Source organism: Protomyctophum parallelum (assembly GCF_964188405.1).
Source record: "Protomyctophum parallelum genome assembly, chromosome: 14".
NCBI lineage: Eukaryota > Metazoa > Chordata > Actinopteri > Myctophiformes > Myctophidae > Protomyctophum > Protomyctophum parallelum.
Window position 1 is genome coordinate 41654176 of NC_139709.1, and position 17067 is coordinate 41671242.

General features: G+C 41.0%; 1 protein-coding gene and 1 long non-coding RNA gene across 2 annotated transcripts; one reads left to right on the plus strand and one right to left on the minus strand.

Moving 5' to 3' along the window:
* Positions 1 to 2363: 2363 nt before the first annotated feature.
* Positions 2364 to 5964, minus strand: LOC310870559. Its single transcript, XR_014570245.1, has 7 exons — positions 5850 to 5964; positions 5480 to 5629; positions 4619 to 4740; positions 4058 to 4181; positions 3081 to 3178; positions 2749 to 2819; positions 2364 to 2541 (listed from the first exon to the last, which is right to left on the minus strand). It is a non-coding gene; the product is annotated as an uncharacterized lncRNA (long non-coding RNA).
* Positions 5965 to 10281: 4317 nt separating this feature from the next.
* Positions 10282 to 15535, plus strand: LOC310871323 (complexin-4-like; the record flags this gene model as incomplete). The annotated part of the gene is made up of 3 exons (XM_083782809.1): positions 10282 to 10518; positions 14710 to 14797; positions 15281 to 15535. The coding sequence occupies exons 1-3, from the start codon at positions 10361 to 10363 to the stop codon at positions 15533 to 15535; spliced, it is 501 nt and encodes a 166-aa protein (XP_083638935.1). The 5' UTR covers positions 10282 to 10360.
* Between the last annotated feature and the right edge of the window lie 1532 nt (positions 15536 to 17067).

Here is a 17067-nt window from a genome sequence, read left to right on the forward strand (position 1 = left end):
AGTATAGAATTGTCCCCGGCCCTTATTCATAATAATTAGGTCACTCACGCACCGCAACATTTCCCTTTTGCATGTTAACTTACCTTACACTAGATGGCAGTAGAGAACACGCATGAGCTCTTTTCTACCACTTGGATGTACTGCTAGGACCGTTATACCTTTAGTAACTGCCATTTTTCCAGTTTCCAGGCCCCTTTGCAGTTACTTCACAGGTATGGTATGGGAGTGATCCTATGCAGTACACACAAAAAATAGCAACAGATGGATGTCCAGTCTTTGATCCAGTTTGAGTGTTATCAGAAGTGAGCACTGAGCAGTTGAAATGACAAAACATATCAGTTATAATGAATGGTTCTGTCTGTTTGGATGCCGAGTGCTGCTGGTAAGAACCTTCTCAGTGCACCCGTGTCACCTTATAAGTGCACACCTTATAGATATAGAAGCTGTGCTTCTCAAGCCCGCCAACAAGTGGTAAAAAAAAATAAAAAAAAATGCTTCCCTTCTAATGGCTCCTACACCTTTATTGGCGTCTCAATAGAAAGCCAGCACAGGGCACCTCACCAATGTACTACGAAAAGCCGAAACCAAATAAATGTACATTTATACCAGTAGGCTATATACACTAAATGGAATTTCATTCAAAAGGATAAACCCAACTTGTCAAAAACAAACACTTATTGGGTACCTTAAAGACTGGCACTGGGTTAAATGGCAAGATGGCATGCCATGAAGTTACCAGGAACAATTTATGGATGCCGCAAGGCCGATGCTTTATACTTATTTTAAATGTAGTATTGCAACATATCTTTAAAGAGTCCCAAGTATGGACATTAACCTTTCTTCCAGTCTATATGAATTGGTAGATTTTCATCACTCTTAACTTGAAGACAGATGCAAAAAAAAGAAAAGAAAGCTAATATACAATGTCTTCTCCAATAAGAAAAGTAGTTTCTCAGAAATAAGTGTACCAGTCATTTTCCATGTCAAAATATATACATTTATTTTTTTAATTAAACAAATGACTACATTCACCATGATGGCATATGAAAAGCTTGAGTTTATTGCTTTTCCTCCATCATTATCATTACTTTAATTAAGTTAGTGGTACAATATGAGCAGGGTCTGTCCAGACTCCAGAGTGCAGAGTGCAGGCTGTCAACATAGGATGATGCAGTTCTTCAGTCTTGTTTCTCACCAACTCATTGTTGGTGTTGAAAATCCACATCTACCCAGTCTGTAGACAAATGAACCAGCTTATTAGCATAAAAATGGCAATATAAATACAGAACACATTTAATAATGCAATAATTTGCAGGACTGTTCCATCTCAGAGTCACTAATATCGTCACTTGCACTCAGTAGCAGAACTGGACAGTTATCCTCACAGAAAGACATGTACTCCTGCATCTTTGAAATACACTTCACGATGCAACACTGAAAACGTACACTCACCATCATCCAACTTCAAGGCACGGTACTTCCATTGCAAACCCTCACTGTATAAATACTGTCGGGTCCAGGCTGTCAACATATGGCCTGTAGACAAATGAACCAGCTTATTAGCCTAAAAATGGCAATATAAATACAGAATACATTTAATAATGCAATAATTTGCAGGACTGTTCTATCTCAGAGTCACTAATATCGTCACTTGCACTCAGTAGCAGAACTGGACAGTTATCCTCACAGAAAGACATGTACTCCTGCATCTTTGAAATACACTTCACGATGCAACACTGAAAACGTACACTCACCATCATCCAACTTCAAGGCACGGTACTTCCATTGCAAACCCTCACTGTATAAATACTGTCAGGTCCAGGCTGTCAACATATGGCCTGTAGACAAATGAACCAGCTTATTAGCCTAAGAATGGCAATATAAATACAGAATACATTTAATAATGCAATAATTTGCAGGACTGTTCTATCTCAGAGTCACTAATATCGTCACTTGCACTCAGTAGCAGAACTGGACAATTATCCTCACAGAAAGACATGTACTCCTGCATCTTTGAAATACACTTCACGATGCAACACTGAAAACGTACACTCACCATCATCCAACTTCAAGGCACGGTACTTCCACTGCAAACCCTCACTGTATAAATACTGTCAGGTCCAGGCTGTCAACATATGGCCTGTAGACAAATGAACCAGCTTATTAGCCTAAAAATGGCAATATAAATACAGAATACATTTAATAATGCAATAATTTGCAGGACTGTTCCATCTCAGAGTCACTAATATCGTCACTTGCACTCAGTAGCAGAACTGGACAGTTATCCTCACAGAAAGACATTTACTCCTGCATCTTTGAAATACACTTCACGATGAAACACTGAAAACGTACACTCACCATGTAAAGTTGCCAACATCCAACTTCAAGGCACGGTACTTCCACTGCAAACCCTCACTGTATAAATACTGTCGGGTCCAGGCTGTCAACATATGGGATGATTCAGTTCTACTGTCTTGGTTCTCCCCAACTCATTGTTGGTGTTGAAAAACCACTTCAATGAGCCGGATCTTGGCATGCAGCCTGTGGACAAATGTAGCAGTTTATTAGCATAAACTGGCAAAAGAATAATATAGAATACATTTAATGCAATCATTTGCAGGAGTTCCATCTCAGAGTCCCAATTGTCATCACTTGCATTCAGTAGCAGAACTGGACAAAGTTATCCTCACAGAAAGACATTTAAATCTGCAATTTTTAAATGTATCATTATGATACTGAAAAACGTACATTCAGAGCTTCAAGAAGTTTGCAACATCTCAGGACAGTGCTTGAACTGCATGGATGAGGCCAGGTCCGACCTAGGAGAAAAGAGGTTCCCAAGATCAGCATGGAGTCAAACAAGTGGACTGCTCTATGGTTCATGGATTAACAGCACATGTGTTAACGTGTCAGAGTAACTATGACAAATCCCAACATCGGTAGATCAAAAACATTAAACCAAAACGGTCAAACATCAACCTACCTAATACCTAGTCATATTTTCCTCAACCACATGTCACATTCAAGCTCAGAGTTATTGTAGAAACTTTTAATAAGATAGTGTAGGAGATTCCTTGTACCTGAAGACTGATGGCAAGTGGACAGACATTCTTGTGCCTCTTTTAAAAGCGGTTGCATTTGCAAATGGTGCAGGTAATCACACAATGGTCCTCTGCATCTTCATTTTGGTCACAACGCCACCAACAGATAAAACAGAGAAAATAGAATGTTAATACAACTGCAGATGCCGTGAGCCGAGGAGCTAAGCATGAGTATAAGAGACACTTGTATGACGCGCACACAAAGGAATTCAGATCCAATCCAATCCGTCAGTTTGACCATTTATTCTTCTCCGCAGCACAGGCAAGATACAGTTCCCAGCTAACCATTATATACTACCGGGCCGGCATGGATGTTAAGATGCTTTGTTGCGGTCAACAGAAAATGTCGACTCCCAGCTCACCCCCTCTCCGTCCAAGTTCCTCAACTCTAGTGCCAGGTAAACGCTGTGTAGTTATTAGCGTGACAGCGCCCAGCCCCAGTGATCACGCCCACCACCACTACCAGTGCAGTGCCCAATCTGTCCATTAACGTGACTCATACTCAAAACACATATAGATCACATTATGGCTCCTACACTGATATTAATGGGACTTTCAAATAATAAAAAATCTAGTGTATTAATCCAACATGGATCAATGTCTCAAGGCAGATTGATCTCAGTGTTGCCTATAGGCAGTTGTCAGAACCAAAATGGCTTGGAAGACCATCGTGATTAACATTTGAAGACCATCGACAGCAGTAAATGCTGAGCTTGTGCTCATAGATCCCTTGTGAGAGAATAAACTTTCCTTTAGCCATTTATACATAACTGGAAATTCAGGGTAAAAGTTTAAAATAACTGCATCAGCTATGCCAATAGGCAGTGTCGTCAAAACCAGACAGGCTAGGAAGACCATCGTGAGATAAACATCATTTGCAGGTTTGAACTACATGCTACAAAATAATCCGACCACATCTAATACCGCCATTATTTTATTTCATAACTTGATAATACCTCTATTGGGGTCTTGAAGCCAAGCACAACATTCTTATGGTAGCTTCTCCTTAGGCTCCTTCAGTGGCCAGAACCCTTTTTTGCACTGGAAGACAGTGGGCTGCTTCTGGTAAGCCCCCTCGGTCTGTGGAACACACAAGCAATTTTAGGCCAATTGATTATATATTGATCATGCATGTTCTTAACCCATTTTGGTGTTAGCACTAAGTTATGCTTTAGCCATTGAAAAATAGCAGATCTACAAGCTCATAGCACGCCACCGAGTGGCGCGCTACGAGCTTGTAGGTATGCTATTTTTTTTAAATCGAAGAACGACTGACATAGAAACATAGCTTTTTCAGAAAACTGTCAGGATTTAGAAGACAATTTTAGAATCTGATCTCAGGTCAAAATGGGTTAAACATAAAGCTGCATCAGTGTTGCCATTTGGCAGTATCGTCAAAGCCTTGTGGGCTTGGAAGACCATCGTGAGAATACATCATCTGCAGGTTTGAACTAAAGGCTACAAAGTAACACATCTAATCAATACCGCCATTATTTTATTTCATAACTTGATAATACCTCTATTGGGGTCTTGAAGCCAAGCACAACATTCTTATGGTAGCTTCTCCTTAGGCTCCTTCAGTGGCCAGAACCCTTTTTTGCACTGGGACAGTGGGCTGCTTCTGGTAAGCCCCCTCGGTCTGTGGAACACACAAGCAATTTTAGGCCAATTGATTATATATTGATCATGCATGTTCTTAAACAGAGAAAGCTGCATCAGTGTTGCCATTTGGCAGTATCGTCAAAGCCTTGTGGGCTTGGAAGACCATCGTGAGAATACATCATCTGCAGTGAAATAAAGCTGCTACACTAAAACCGCCATTGTAGGAAAAGCAGTATCATTTGTCAATGAGGTATTCACTAGCATTGTGTAAATTACATATTGCTTGGTTGTTTGTCGCCAATAATAGTACTGTACAACGTGGAAATGGAATATTTGTCCATCCATCACTTCAACTGCTCAAGTACAAGTAGTTAAACTGGCAAAGTTTGTCATGAATCTTTACATTGGTTTGGTTAATTTGGAACAAACTGGAAAATGTGCCAGGCCGAGTGCTCTCGGTTAGAAAAGGTGACAACTCCAGTCCATGCAGTAAAGGGTTGATCAGGAAGGCAATAACAAATCATAGATAAGGGGAACCCATGCGAAGTCCAAGCGAAATTTTTGAATAGTTTTAGCTGACAGATGTAATTTCTGCAACATTTTCCACTTCAGCCAATCAAACTGGAATTAAAACATTACTCCCATATCATTAACATCTTGTAAGTTGCCTAGCATCTTTGTAGTGCTGGCATTTCCACTTCCTTGGTAGAATATATAATTATATATATTGTTTTTTTTTTAAATTGAGGTTCATTTTAACAGATGTTTGTGCTCACCTTTGTATGAAGGAGGGCACCCAAGTCCTAGATCTTGGTTTAGAGTTAGTGAATTCTACACCCTGAACCAGATCAGAGCTGGGTTCACACCAGTTCATCGTTAGAGGTGTTGCGTAGACCACATCAGTGATCCTGGTTTTGGTGTGCAGCCTGTGGACAAATGATACAGCATATTGGCAGAAAAGCTAAATAAAAACATTCGGGATACATTTAACAATGCAATTACAGGACTGTTCTATCTCAGGAGTCTCAATTGTCATCACTTGCAATCAGTAGCAGAACTGGACAAAGTTATCCTCACAGAAAGACATCAAATTTGTATATACAGCATATGTATGTAGACTTCATGATGTGATACTGAAAAACTTACACAACTGCGGCAAGTTGCCAACATCAGGTCATGGTTCTTCCACCTCGAACCATCATGTGTGACGTGTATGGACAAACCGAGATTGATGCCATGTTGTCCCTCAGTAAGTAATACCTGCATGGGACCAAGGAATACTAGTTTAAAAATTAAGGAAAATGTCCTTAATGACAGCTGTATCAACAGCTCACATGTATGCTTGAGCAATCAGTTCTCCAAGGTGTTATCCGCATATTTATATCGGATTCCGTTTAAGTCATCATGTCAATCAAGCATTAATCATGTACAACACTAGGGCTAGTACAACACCAGTGCTTCTCAAAGGAGTGGTCCTCGAGGGGGTTCCCCAGCAAAACGATTTAACATTCAAATACACTTTAAACAAACATCGGATACTTGAACAATTAAGATCACAACGAGTCTAAAGATCTTTAAAATAAAATAAAAACTTAATTCTTAACAATCCATTTCATTGAAAATGAGGATTAAAAATAAATATATACAACAGATCTTGTATGGGGTCCCTCCCTGGCCAACAGTATTTTTAGATCGGGTCCACAACCAACTCCAAATATATTTGGGGGTCCATGTCATGAGAAAGTTTGCACACTCATGGCACACGTGGCCAACGTGATGCTAGTTAGCCATAGCTGGACCGGCAAGCTATAGTCAGTCACTTCACTGCTGCTGTTGTGCCTGTATTCTAATCTAAATGTCTGCGATATCTGCTAGGCAATCTAGGGGAACTATAGGTAGCTGACATTACGACTCACAGCAGTGCTCAACATTTGAATATACTAATATACAGACAAATTAAAGACAACGATATTGAAAAACGAAGTAATCAAATTAAGCCGTTTTTTAATTTTTTAAAATCTATACGTTGACAACTATGATGATTAATGTATTTGTAAATATAACATTAACACATGAGTATGATAATTATGGCTAAACAAGTGAAAGTCATACTGTCTCCAGCTAAACTAAACACGTACCATTCTCAGCGCAGCGGTAGTAGAAAGAGGCACGACGGCTGGAACCGCAAGGGTTAAAGGGAAGTTTGAAGGGAACTTTTCTTCTTTTATCTTCGAGTTTTATTGTAGTTTGTCATCCATAATCGTTGCATTACCGCCATCTACTGGATTGTGGTATGTGCGTGGTAGCTTCTCAGTTCTCAGTGTCCTGTGTCTGTGTCTGTGTCTGTGTCTGTGTCTGTGTGTGTGTGTGTGTGTGTAAAAGTAAAAGTAGGCTATTCATTCTGCAGAATGTCGCATTTAAAGTTTTCAAATGTAAATCGAAAATACTGTACTTCTAGATCAGCTCTTTTTCAACTAGCATTTTAAACATATAGTAAATCAATTTAGAAGTATTTTAAATTCTCAAAGAAATGTAAATCATTTTAACATTTCTAACTTTGTATTCTTCTTTTGTAAAGTATACTTTCGACTTTCAAACACAAATTAAGGCAATTCTGCAATGTGACTTCCTTCCCAATCCAAACTAGAAGTATACTAAACACATTAGATCAGATTTTAACACATAAGCAGTATTGCAAACATCACCGACCATTGGCCTCCTTGGACTTGGAACCCATGAGTAGGACTTGCTTCTTGTCTCTGGTAATTTGTTTGTGAGCATGCTCCCACCAGCCTTTTCAGGTGTTCCAGCTCAGGTAATCAGCAGCCATCTTGCTGGTGCACTCTGGGAGATGTAGTTTTACCTGAGCCATCATGCTCAGTCATATATAAGATTCTGAATTTCTGAGTTTTGACTCAACAGGTATTGCAGTCACTGTAAAAAGAGAGTTGAGCCAGAAGGCAAAGCTCTCTATCTACCGAGCATCTTCGTTCCTACTCTCACCTATGGTCATGAAGTGTGGGTCATGACCGAAAGAATAAGGTCGCGAATACAAGCGGCCGAAATGAGTTTTCTTCAACGTGTGGCTGGCATCTCCCTTAGAGATATAGTGAGAAGTTCAGTCACACGAGAGAGACTCGGAGTAGAATCGCTGCTCCTTTGGGCGTCTCCCTGGGGGGGGGGGGTCCTCGAGGCACGTCCCACTGGGTTGGAGGAAACCCTGGGCAGACCAAGGCGCAGTTGGAGGAAACACATCGACTCACTGGCCTTGGAACGTCTCGGGATCCCCCCATAGAGGATCCCCCAGGAGGAAGTCACAAATGTTGCTCTGGAGAGGGAAGTCTGGAACACTCTGGTCGAGCTGTTGCCCCCGCGATCCGACTACGGATAAGCGGTTGAAGATGGATGAATGGATGGACAAATGTCAATGAATGTGCATTATTGATTATTGTACTAAAACCATGCTTATAAACATAGGCCGTCATAATGCCCCCCCCCCCCCCCATTTTGAAGCTTATTTTGTGCCTCTAAAGTCTAAACAATTACTTAAAAACATAAAATTAATTCTAGTTACAGATTATATACATATAATACATATAGCTTGCCTGGGATTAGCCCTACACTATATCATAAAATTATGTTGCCATGTTGACAGCTTTACTGTAGCCTATTGTGAAGAAATTGATACGATGTTTCACTTTCATAATTTTATTGTCTACTCAGCCTCCAGTTTTGAACTTGCTTGATCCAGTATTTAGATATTTGATATTCATTTTGGACACGCCCCCTTCATATACAAACCCATTTTAACCTGAAACTCCATTTTAGTCATGATAGATTCATCGAAAATACCCATCCATATTAGATGGATAAAATGTTCTCTCTTTTACAGAACAGATTCTCAATGAATGATGGCTGTAGATAATAAGCTGGGCCCCGGGTGTGACTACTATACACACTGAGTGAGTCGTCAGCCACCACAACGTACACTCTGTCCAGACAGTTTAAATCCTATTGTACTCTATAGAGTAGAGAATAATGAGGTTTTGGTTGTACCTTATTTTGTGTTTGTTAGGTTAAGTGGTTAAACTCCAAGGTTAGATTTAGGATGATTTTGTTTATTTCTCTGTGTGTCATATATTTTGTTAGTCAATTTAAAGGACAACTTTAGTTTTTTAGGTTGTTATTAGAGAAACGAAAAGATGAGTGTTAATTCTTGCTGAATGTGAAGGGGGGTACTACTAGGGGGATTCCATACTGTGTTGTATGGCTCAACATTTCAGTTTGTCACCCCCTGGAGTCTAGTAAATAATATATAGTAAATAATTAAAATATAAATCACTATAAAGTTGTGTAAAACAATACATATTTAGCCCCATGTTCGAATGCCCCCGCTCCCCCCCCCCCCTGTAAAAAATGGCTAAAATGGCTAAAACAAAAGAATGCGGCAAATGACAACCTAAAACATGAACCTTGGTTGAAAAAAACTAAAGTTGTCCTTTAAGTTTATGTAAATATCTTGAGTTATAAAATAAAAAATTCACTTCATGTTGCATCCCTTTTCCCCCTAAACAGGGATGTAACACAACTTCGCACATGGGTGAAATCACCCCTCAACGTCTTCTGACAGACATACTAGGGGTTGGAACATGCATCCAGCAAGCCCAATCCAGTAGTCATGCACTTTGAGTGGCACCACACAAAGCCACGGGTGAACATGTACTGTATGTCGAACATTACTATTACTAACCCTTCCCCAAACCCCAAACCTAAACATAACTGCAAGCACTTCGCAAAACATGTCGGACGAAAGCAAACTTCACTTTATCAGCAAAAAAAAATTGGAGGTATGGATTGAAAGTCTATTACCTAACGAGGCATGCTACAAGCTGGCTGCTGGAATGCTTTTCTAGAGTCTACTTCATTAGACGCTCAAGCCATGTAAAACAAAAGGCTAAACCCCGCCCAGTAGGGGAGGGGTTGGGGGAAAGGAAGCCCCACAGGGGCGAGGCTTCCCTCCACCATCCCCTCCCATATTTCTCAGAAATATAGCTGAGGGTTGATTTCACCCAACACCCACAACTTCATTTTCATTTACACTGCATATGCACAGTTTGCTACCACCTTGGTGACCAAGGTGGTAGTCTTGGCATGCCAGAATTTCACTAATCCTTGTAGTCGTTGTTTACATACTGATTACACACTGTAGTGTAGTATATACAAACAGAAAGAGTATTATATTACAATTTAGATTAATCCCAAACCTGGGGATTTTCATCATTGAATCCCGCATAATATAGCTAGATGCCAGAAGCAATAATCTGTTAATTTTGGGGATTCAATATACGGTAGCTTACAAATCTGGGGTCTGTCCAGCGGGACCTTGTGTGCCAAGACGAAGAGCATTGTTAGTAGGCTGGCCATTATGAGCTAAGCTCTTGAGCCCAGTCATAACACATTGATACTCATATCCCATTATCAGGCAGTAGCCAGAGGTTTCGATTTAGAAAGTCACCAAAGACGGCAGCTCTTATTCATGTGCTGATATTACTTTGGCTGCATTTAAACTTGATCAAGGGTTTCCTTTGTGGGTTCCTTTCTAGTGGCCTTGCACTGCCACCCCCTTGGACTGATTCACATCCAAGAGAACTATAACCATGGCATTCCTTGTGAAGCACATGATTGGCGATAAATTGAAGGGCATGTCGCCTGCAGGAGGAGAGGAGAGTCCTGGTGGTGGTGAGACGGCCGCTGCGTCTAAAGGCATGTCCAGGGAAGAGTATGCAGAGTACCAAGAACAACAGATGGAGGAGAAGTGAGTAAATCTCATATTTCCTTAGACGTTAAGACTGGGAACAGTCCCAGCCCAGGAATATGAAATTGTTGTGACGGATCATGTAAATCGAGTCAAAACTTGACTGGACGTCCAACTGTTGGAATAAAATACTGTACTTAAAATCATTGGGTGACTCACAGACCTAAAGCCTGGAATGTAAATACTGAACCTACAATAAACAATGAAATACTGTGGCATATAAACACCACGGTGTTAAGTCACTTACAGACTCGACCATAATGCTCTAGCATTTCATAAAAGTGTACTGTAACTTATATAGAGAAGTGATATGACGGACCTACAGCAATAAGAGATTAGTGGGTGAAATAAGCCTCTAAGGCAAGTAGCCATCCCACAGCGCAGCAAGCCTTGACCATCATCACATAGGCCAAGAATACAGGACAGAACAGGTGCACTATATTGAAACATTAATCAGCTCCATTCATATGTACCATGGGCGACCGGGCCTTCTGCTACACAGCCCCATGTCTGTGGAACTCCCCCATTTGCACCTTTTAAGAATGGACTAAAGACCTACCTTGTTAACAACGCATTCTCTTTATTACACGTGTGTCGAATTTGAAGTTGGTGGGGCGAACGGTTCTCGAGTTACGCAGATTACAGACGCCTTGTCTTAACTTGACTTTTTTAGTTTAGCTAAACTGGGTCCCATAATATTGATTGTTGCTGTTTTATATATATTGCTTGTACTATATTATAGTACAAGCCTGAACTATTGCATAGATTGCCTGAACTACATGGGGGACTCAAAGATCACGATGAAACATTAGGTGGGTAGAATTCACTTTAATTGTACAGTATTGTACAAAGACCAACCATTCAGTATATGCCAAGGTATTCCAATGTATTGGCCTATTCAATTATTCAATATCAGGTCAGTGTCGCATTTGTGGGAATAAATAGAGTATGTGTAGCCAACTGCTGTAGGTAAGCAAAGTAAGTAAAGTAAGTCAGTAGGTTAGCAATACTATACAGTACTAATGTTTGGCTTCCTCTGACGTGTTTCTGAAACGTCAGAGGAAGGTAGTATGGCTTAGCTGCTAGCTTTAGGGAGAGGTTTATTGTCTGTGGCTCTGAAAATAGCCTGAGCAGATTATTGTCTGTGTGCATCCTAAAACTATTCAGGGATCTCTTACTTAGTGCCACTGTACTGTTCTCTCAGACAGTGCACTATAAAACTAATCATTTCAACAGGCAAATCTTCTGACAAAACAGATGAAATGGCTTTACTGCAACTGGCTGGAACATTTAAAAACTAACACATATTTGTCACAAAACTGGCCTGGGGAGTGGATGAGTATAGTAGAGGGTTGATATTATGTTACTGTAAATGTAAAAATATGGTCTGTCATAACTAGGAAAGGTAGAATTGACCACTAAAAGGCTGCTCCGTTTTTCCCTCTACACTACATGTCTACAAGCTCACAACTTGTCACAAAAGCTTGCAGATGTGCTATTTTTGCCAAATGCCAAAAGTGTGCGTGCGTGCGTGTGTATACGGTTGTAATGCACTTAACTTTGACCCACTGACTTCACATTCGACACCCACGGAGTGCAGTGCCAGGTATCGAGTCGGTCAGACCCACGGTTCTCCAGAACCACCACACAAGGCTCTGGTCAGGCTCTGCCAGTGGGCCTAATGAGGCCAACTCCTTTCACCTGGGCCAGGCTCTGCCAGTGGGCCTAATGAGGCCAACTCCTTTCACCTGTGCAATTTCCAGCCTCTGCCTCAGCCAATTGAGGCTCAACCAGTCAGGCTCTGCCAGTGGGCCGAATTGATTGCCAAGTACACTTTTCAGTTTGGTGGCAGAAGACTACTGGGCGAGCGCTGGCGCTTTGGCATGGGGGAATTAATTCTGTACTGGCCATATATGGAGTGTGTCTTGAGTGTACAGGGTTTGATGTGGTCAGATCAACATATGGAATGTCAGAACAGGTCAGCTCCACATATGGAGATCTAAGGGTAGGGCGAGGTCGCGTGCACGCCTAGATGACAGCAGACTGCTGGGCAAGCGCTGGCGCTTTGGCATGGGGGGTCAGATCAACATATGGTAATTTGGGCCCTGTACAGAGCGTGGGCAGGGGCCCTGTCCAGAGCCTGCCTGGGCAGAGGCATTTGTGCTGGTTCTGGACAACGGTGTATTCCACCGATTCGACACTGGGCACTGCACTCCCTGTGGTGGTGTGGAACACGTGTGTTGAATTTGAAGTTGGTGGGGCGAACGGTTCTCGAGTTACGTGGATTACAGACGTACAGGCATGCCACACACACACACACACGCATGCACACGCACGCGCACAAGCAACACACACACACACACACACACACACACACACACACACACACACACACACACCCGCACACACACACACACACACACACACACACGCACACATGTACAGAGATGTGGTGCATTTATGGATGGATGAATATAAACAAAGCAAATTGTGCCAATAACAAGTCCTGATAATGTTGTTTCACGCCAGTTTCAGTGGTGGCACTGGTACTAATATAGTGATATTGTTGACCTATTGATTTTTATTGTACATAACCTCTGTAGCATAACATGAATACAACTGTGGTTGGGAGATGGCTGATTTAAGCAGTCACATCTGCTGAGCCTGAGTCAGAGCTGATTTGGTGTGTGTGACTGCACACACACACACACACCTGTTGTCGGCTGCACACAGGATAAATCAGCCAACCCCTCCACATGTGCGACAGAGGGGAGCCTCTGTCCAGAAAGTACATCTGCTCTCCACTACGGCAGTTTTCTCTGTAGCAAATAGCAATTATTTTTGTTTTTATACCACATCATGGCAAACAGCACTACTGTATGCTTCTGGAAATCTCTTAGAATCCTGCTGTTTTCTGGCCCCTGCTACCAAACCTGTCATAGCAGCATTTTCACTTGCTCAATAGATAAAAGGAAAGAACTTGTTCAGTGCATTTTACTGTGCTAAAAGTGTTTGCTTCACCATACCATGAGAGTGAATACATTTCTATAATGCCGGGTCCTTGATCACAGTACAAAAGCAACAGAAATATGATAATATTTTGACTTATGACCAGCTTTACAGCCAGTTGTAGCAAAGCTGAGATTGTTTAGTTGAAAGGAGAGGTGTGACTTTGTTCCCCCAATGTGACAAATGTTTTACCTTGTTAATAACATTACGATACTGTGACAATACCAACCGTCAATGAAAGCCTTTACACATGGCCACCTGCCTCCTTATCTGACCTTTAGCCCTTTAATGCATTCTCCTTCTGCCAGGATCCTGTTATCAGGGTTTACTTCCAAGAAGCAGTGATCCCTAAGTAGTGTTACTGCTTTCAAGCAACAGGTTCAAACAGTTCATACAGAAACATATTCACATATTCATATTCAGATTGTGTTAAAGGACCAAATCACAAATGTTTAACCTATCTTCATATTATTGGTACTAATTGATGCTCATTATAATATGGTACCATTTCTGTCCACTTGGTCTGTGTCTCAGAGGTAGGGAGGTGTAGACAATTCAGAAACCCGCCTACCAGTGACATACTGTAGTCGATATGTCCAAGAAGATTTCAAATTTAGTATTTTTTTTAAGAAGAAAAAAGGGCAGGGTACAACACTTTTGTTGATTTTGTTCGGCCCATTTTTTTTTGTTGTCACAAAGTTGTCACGATCCGAGCTGGCTTTGTCCAAGGCTTAAAAGGTCTTTAAATAAATACTTTCTGAATCGTCTATGGGAAAAATGAATGGGAAATTACTAGTTTATTTTTTTACGATATCTTTTGGGCTTTTTGCCTTTATTGATAGATCACAGTAGGTTGACAGGAAACAGGGAGAGAGATGGGGGGAAGACACGCAGCAAAGGTCGTAGGGATTGGGACTCGAACCCGCGACACACTGTTACCAGTCTATGTGCCAGGACCGCTAGGCCAGCCCAGGCCGGTAGGTGGGTTTCTGAACTCTCCACAGCACTCCTCTGAGACAAAGACCAACAAGTAGACAAATTCTACCATATTAAAATAAGTTGAAAATGGGTGAAATCCTTTAATTTAACTCTGAGAGTACACATTGACCGTGATGGTTCCGTGGACTGTCAAATTACAACTTTGTTATGCTGCTGTTGATGTACAGTTTGTGTCTCCTGTAGGATGGAACGTGACAAGGAGTTTGGCATAAAGAAGGCTGAAAGAGCCAATCTAAGGGTGATACTCAGAGACAAATACAGACTACCAGAGGTAAGGAACAGCTCATTCAAGCCAACACTGCTATCAACAATAATATTCCACCCAGGGTTACAAACAGAAACAACTCACTCATCTAGTGAACTTCACAACGTCTCTACTCTCTTGTCATGGCATCCCTGGTCCCCCACCCCCTTTTTAAGTTATCATCATGAACAACAAATTGTGATGTCGTTTTTGTATCGTTGTTCATTGTACCGTTGTTTGTCTAGATGTTTGAATGTTTATGCACCACAATTGGATCGGCTAACAAATCACATAAATTCAGTTGTTCAAGATGATGTATGATGATATATAATGAATCTTAAGATCGCCCCACACGGGTGTGATTTTTACTTACTATCTGCACCTTTTAAATCATCAATAAAAAAAAAATTTCTTCATTGTTGAATTATCAATTCACAAGCACTTATCACTCATTCGATATGAATGCACAACTGTTTGTCATTTATGCTGCAATTTTCTCTTCTCACACAGAATGCTGCCGATGAAGCAACGGTTAATATGGCTGGGGATGACCTTGATGTCCCAGAGGATCTTTTAAAGATGGTGGATGAAGATATTAAAGAAGAAGTGAAAAATGAGTCCCTTTTTGTCAACATACAAAACATGGATGTGGATGCAATTAAATCCAAGATAACGAACCTGGATGTGGAGGACATGAAAAACAAGGCTCAAACCACGATGACGGGGGTGAAGACGACTGCTGAGGAGAAGTGTTCCATTATGTGAACACCTAAAGTTTGATTTATACTTTGTCACATGGTGAAAATAGCCCATGAGCTCACAATGCTTGTAGCGAGCTTATGGATCTGCTATTTGTGGTGCACCTGTCTACATCTGCACATAATTTCCTTTCCCCCATTCCCCCCCAGTTTAATAATTGTCAGTTCCTCTTGAGGTCCAGACCCCTCTGGGAAGGGTGTGTAGGAGGAATTGACATTTGCTGTATGACTGAAACCTTAGGCAATGATTATTCATCAGTTGTAACTGCTAAAGATTTCCATCATGCTTGTGTTATAGGTTTACCATTATGAGTTAATATAGTAAGGGCCATTGGTCATTTGATACAATGCATTTATCCAGAAAGAAATAAGAAACCCATTGTGAAAAGTCAAGGAATTTGTACGTGAATATGGTAATGTATTTCAGTCTGTAACAAATAGTAAAAATATTTTATTACAAACCATTCTTTTTGTGTGGAGAATAAGCTTTGTTTACAAGGTAAAAGGTTAGCAATTAAGTGGTCTGACAGCTATTGCCTTATTAAGTAATTGAATTAGACTGTTATAATGAAGGAACCATGAACCGTAGGTCAGGCGAGACCATTTTGTACAAGCATGGCTCAAATCTAGGCAAAGTGGATAAGAGTTAACTATTTGATGAATGTTGTGACAAATGAAAAGATTAAAAGCTCAGCCTGAAAACGTGAGATTAAAAGGTAATCAAACAAACTAGGGACTTGTTATAGACAGTAATAGGGTCTTCAAAGATGGGCACCTTCTGCATTTCCCTCACCACCAACAGGTCACCACCTTATCTCCAGTTAACTAGAATACGTCAAGGAAATAAATAAACACAGTGATACCGTCAGAGACACCTTAGGTAGATTATCTCAGGAAGTGGGTCACAAAGAACATTCAAAGACAGGAAGAGGATTTGAACAGATATCAATAAGTACAAACTGTAATAGAGAAGGCTATTTTCTGAAACCTCAAGCTCAGGTTGGACACATCTCTCAGCCTTTTCACCCTCCCTTTCCTTAATTCAACGCAGACCCCTCCCCCTTCCCTCCCTGTAAGCTGACACAGCTCCTTGAAACGTTAGCTGCTTTCCTTTTAATAGGATCATGGAGGCTTAAATTGTCATCTGATAAAACTAAGCTGCTTGATAGCTACACTGCACCTCTTAATCAATTTGTGCTCAATTAGGATAATAGGGAAACCAGCAAAGAGGGGTAGCCTTAATATATTAACGTGATAAAATGATTATTAACTCCCTTCACTTAAGTTGTCATGCTACTTTGTTAAACGCTTGAGAGATATCAGGATCTATTAGGGAGTAAGACACAATTAAGGTATCTTTCATCCACTCTCCATTCTTACCTGCAAGCTCTCCTTTTTTATGCTTTGTGTGATTTCAACTGAATGTCTCTACGGGGCTCAATAAAGGCCTATCTATTTCCCAGGCTGCCAGAACACAGATAAACTATTTACAGTCGGTAAGGTGTTGGGCCACCACTGGAAGAGAACACTCCCATCAGT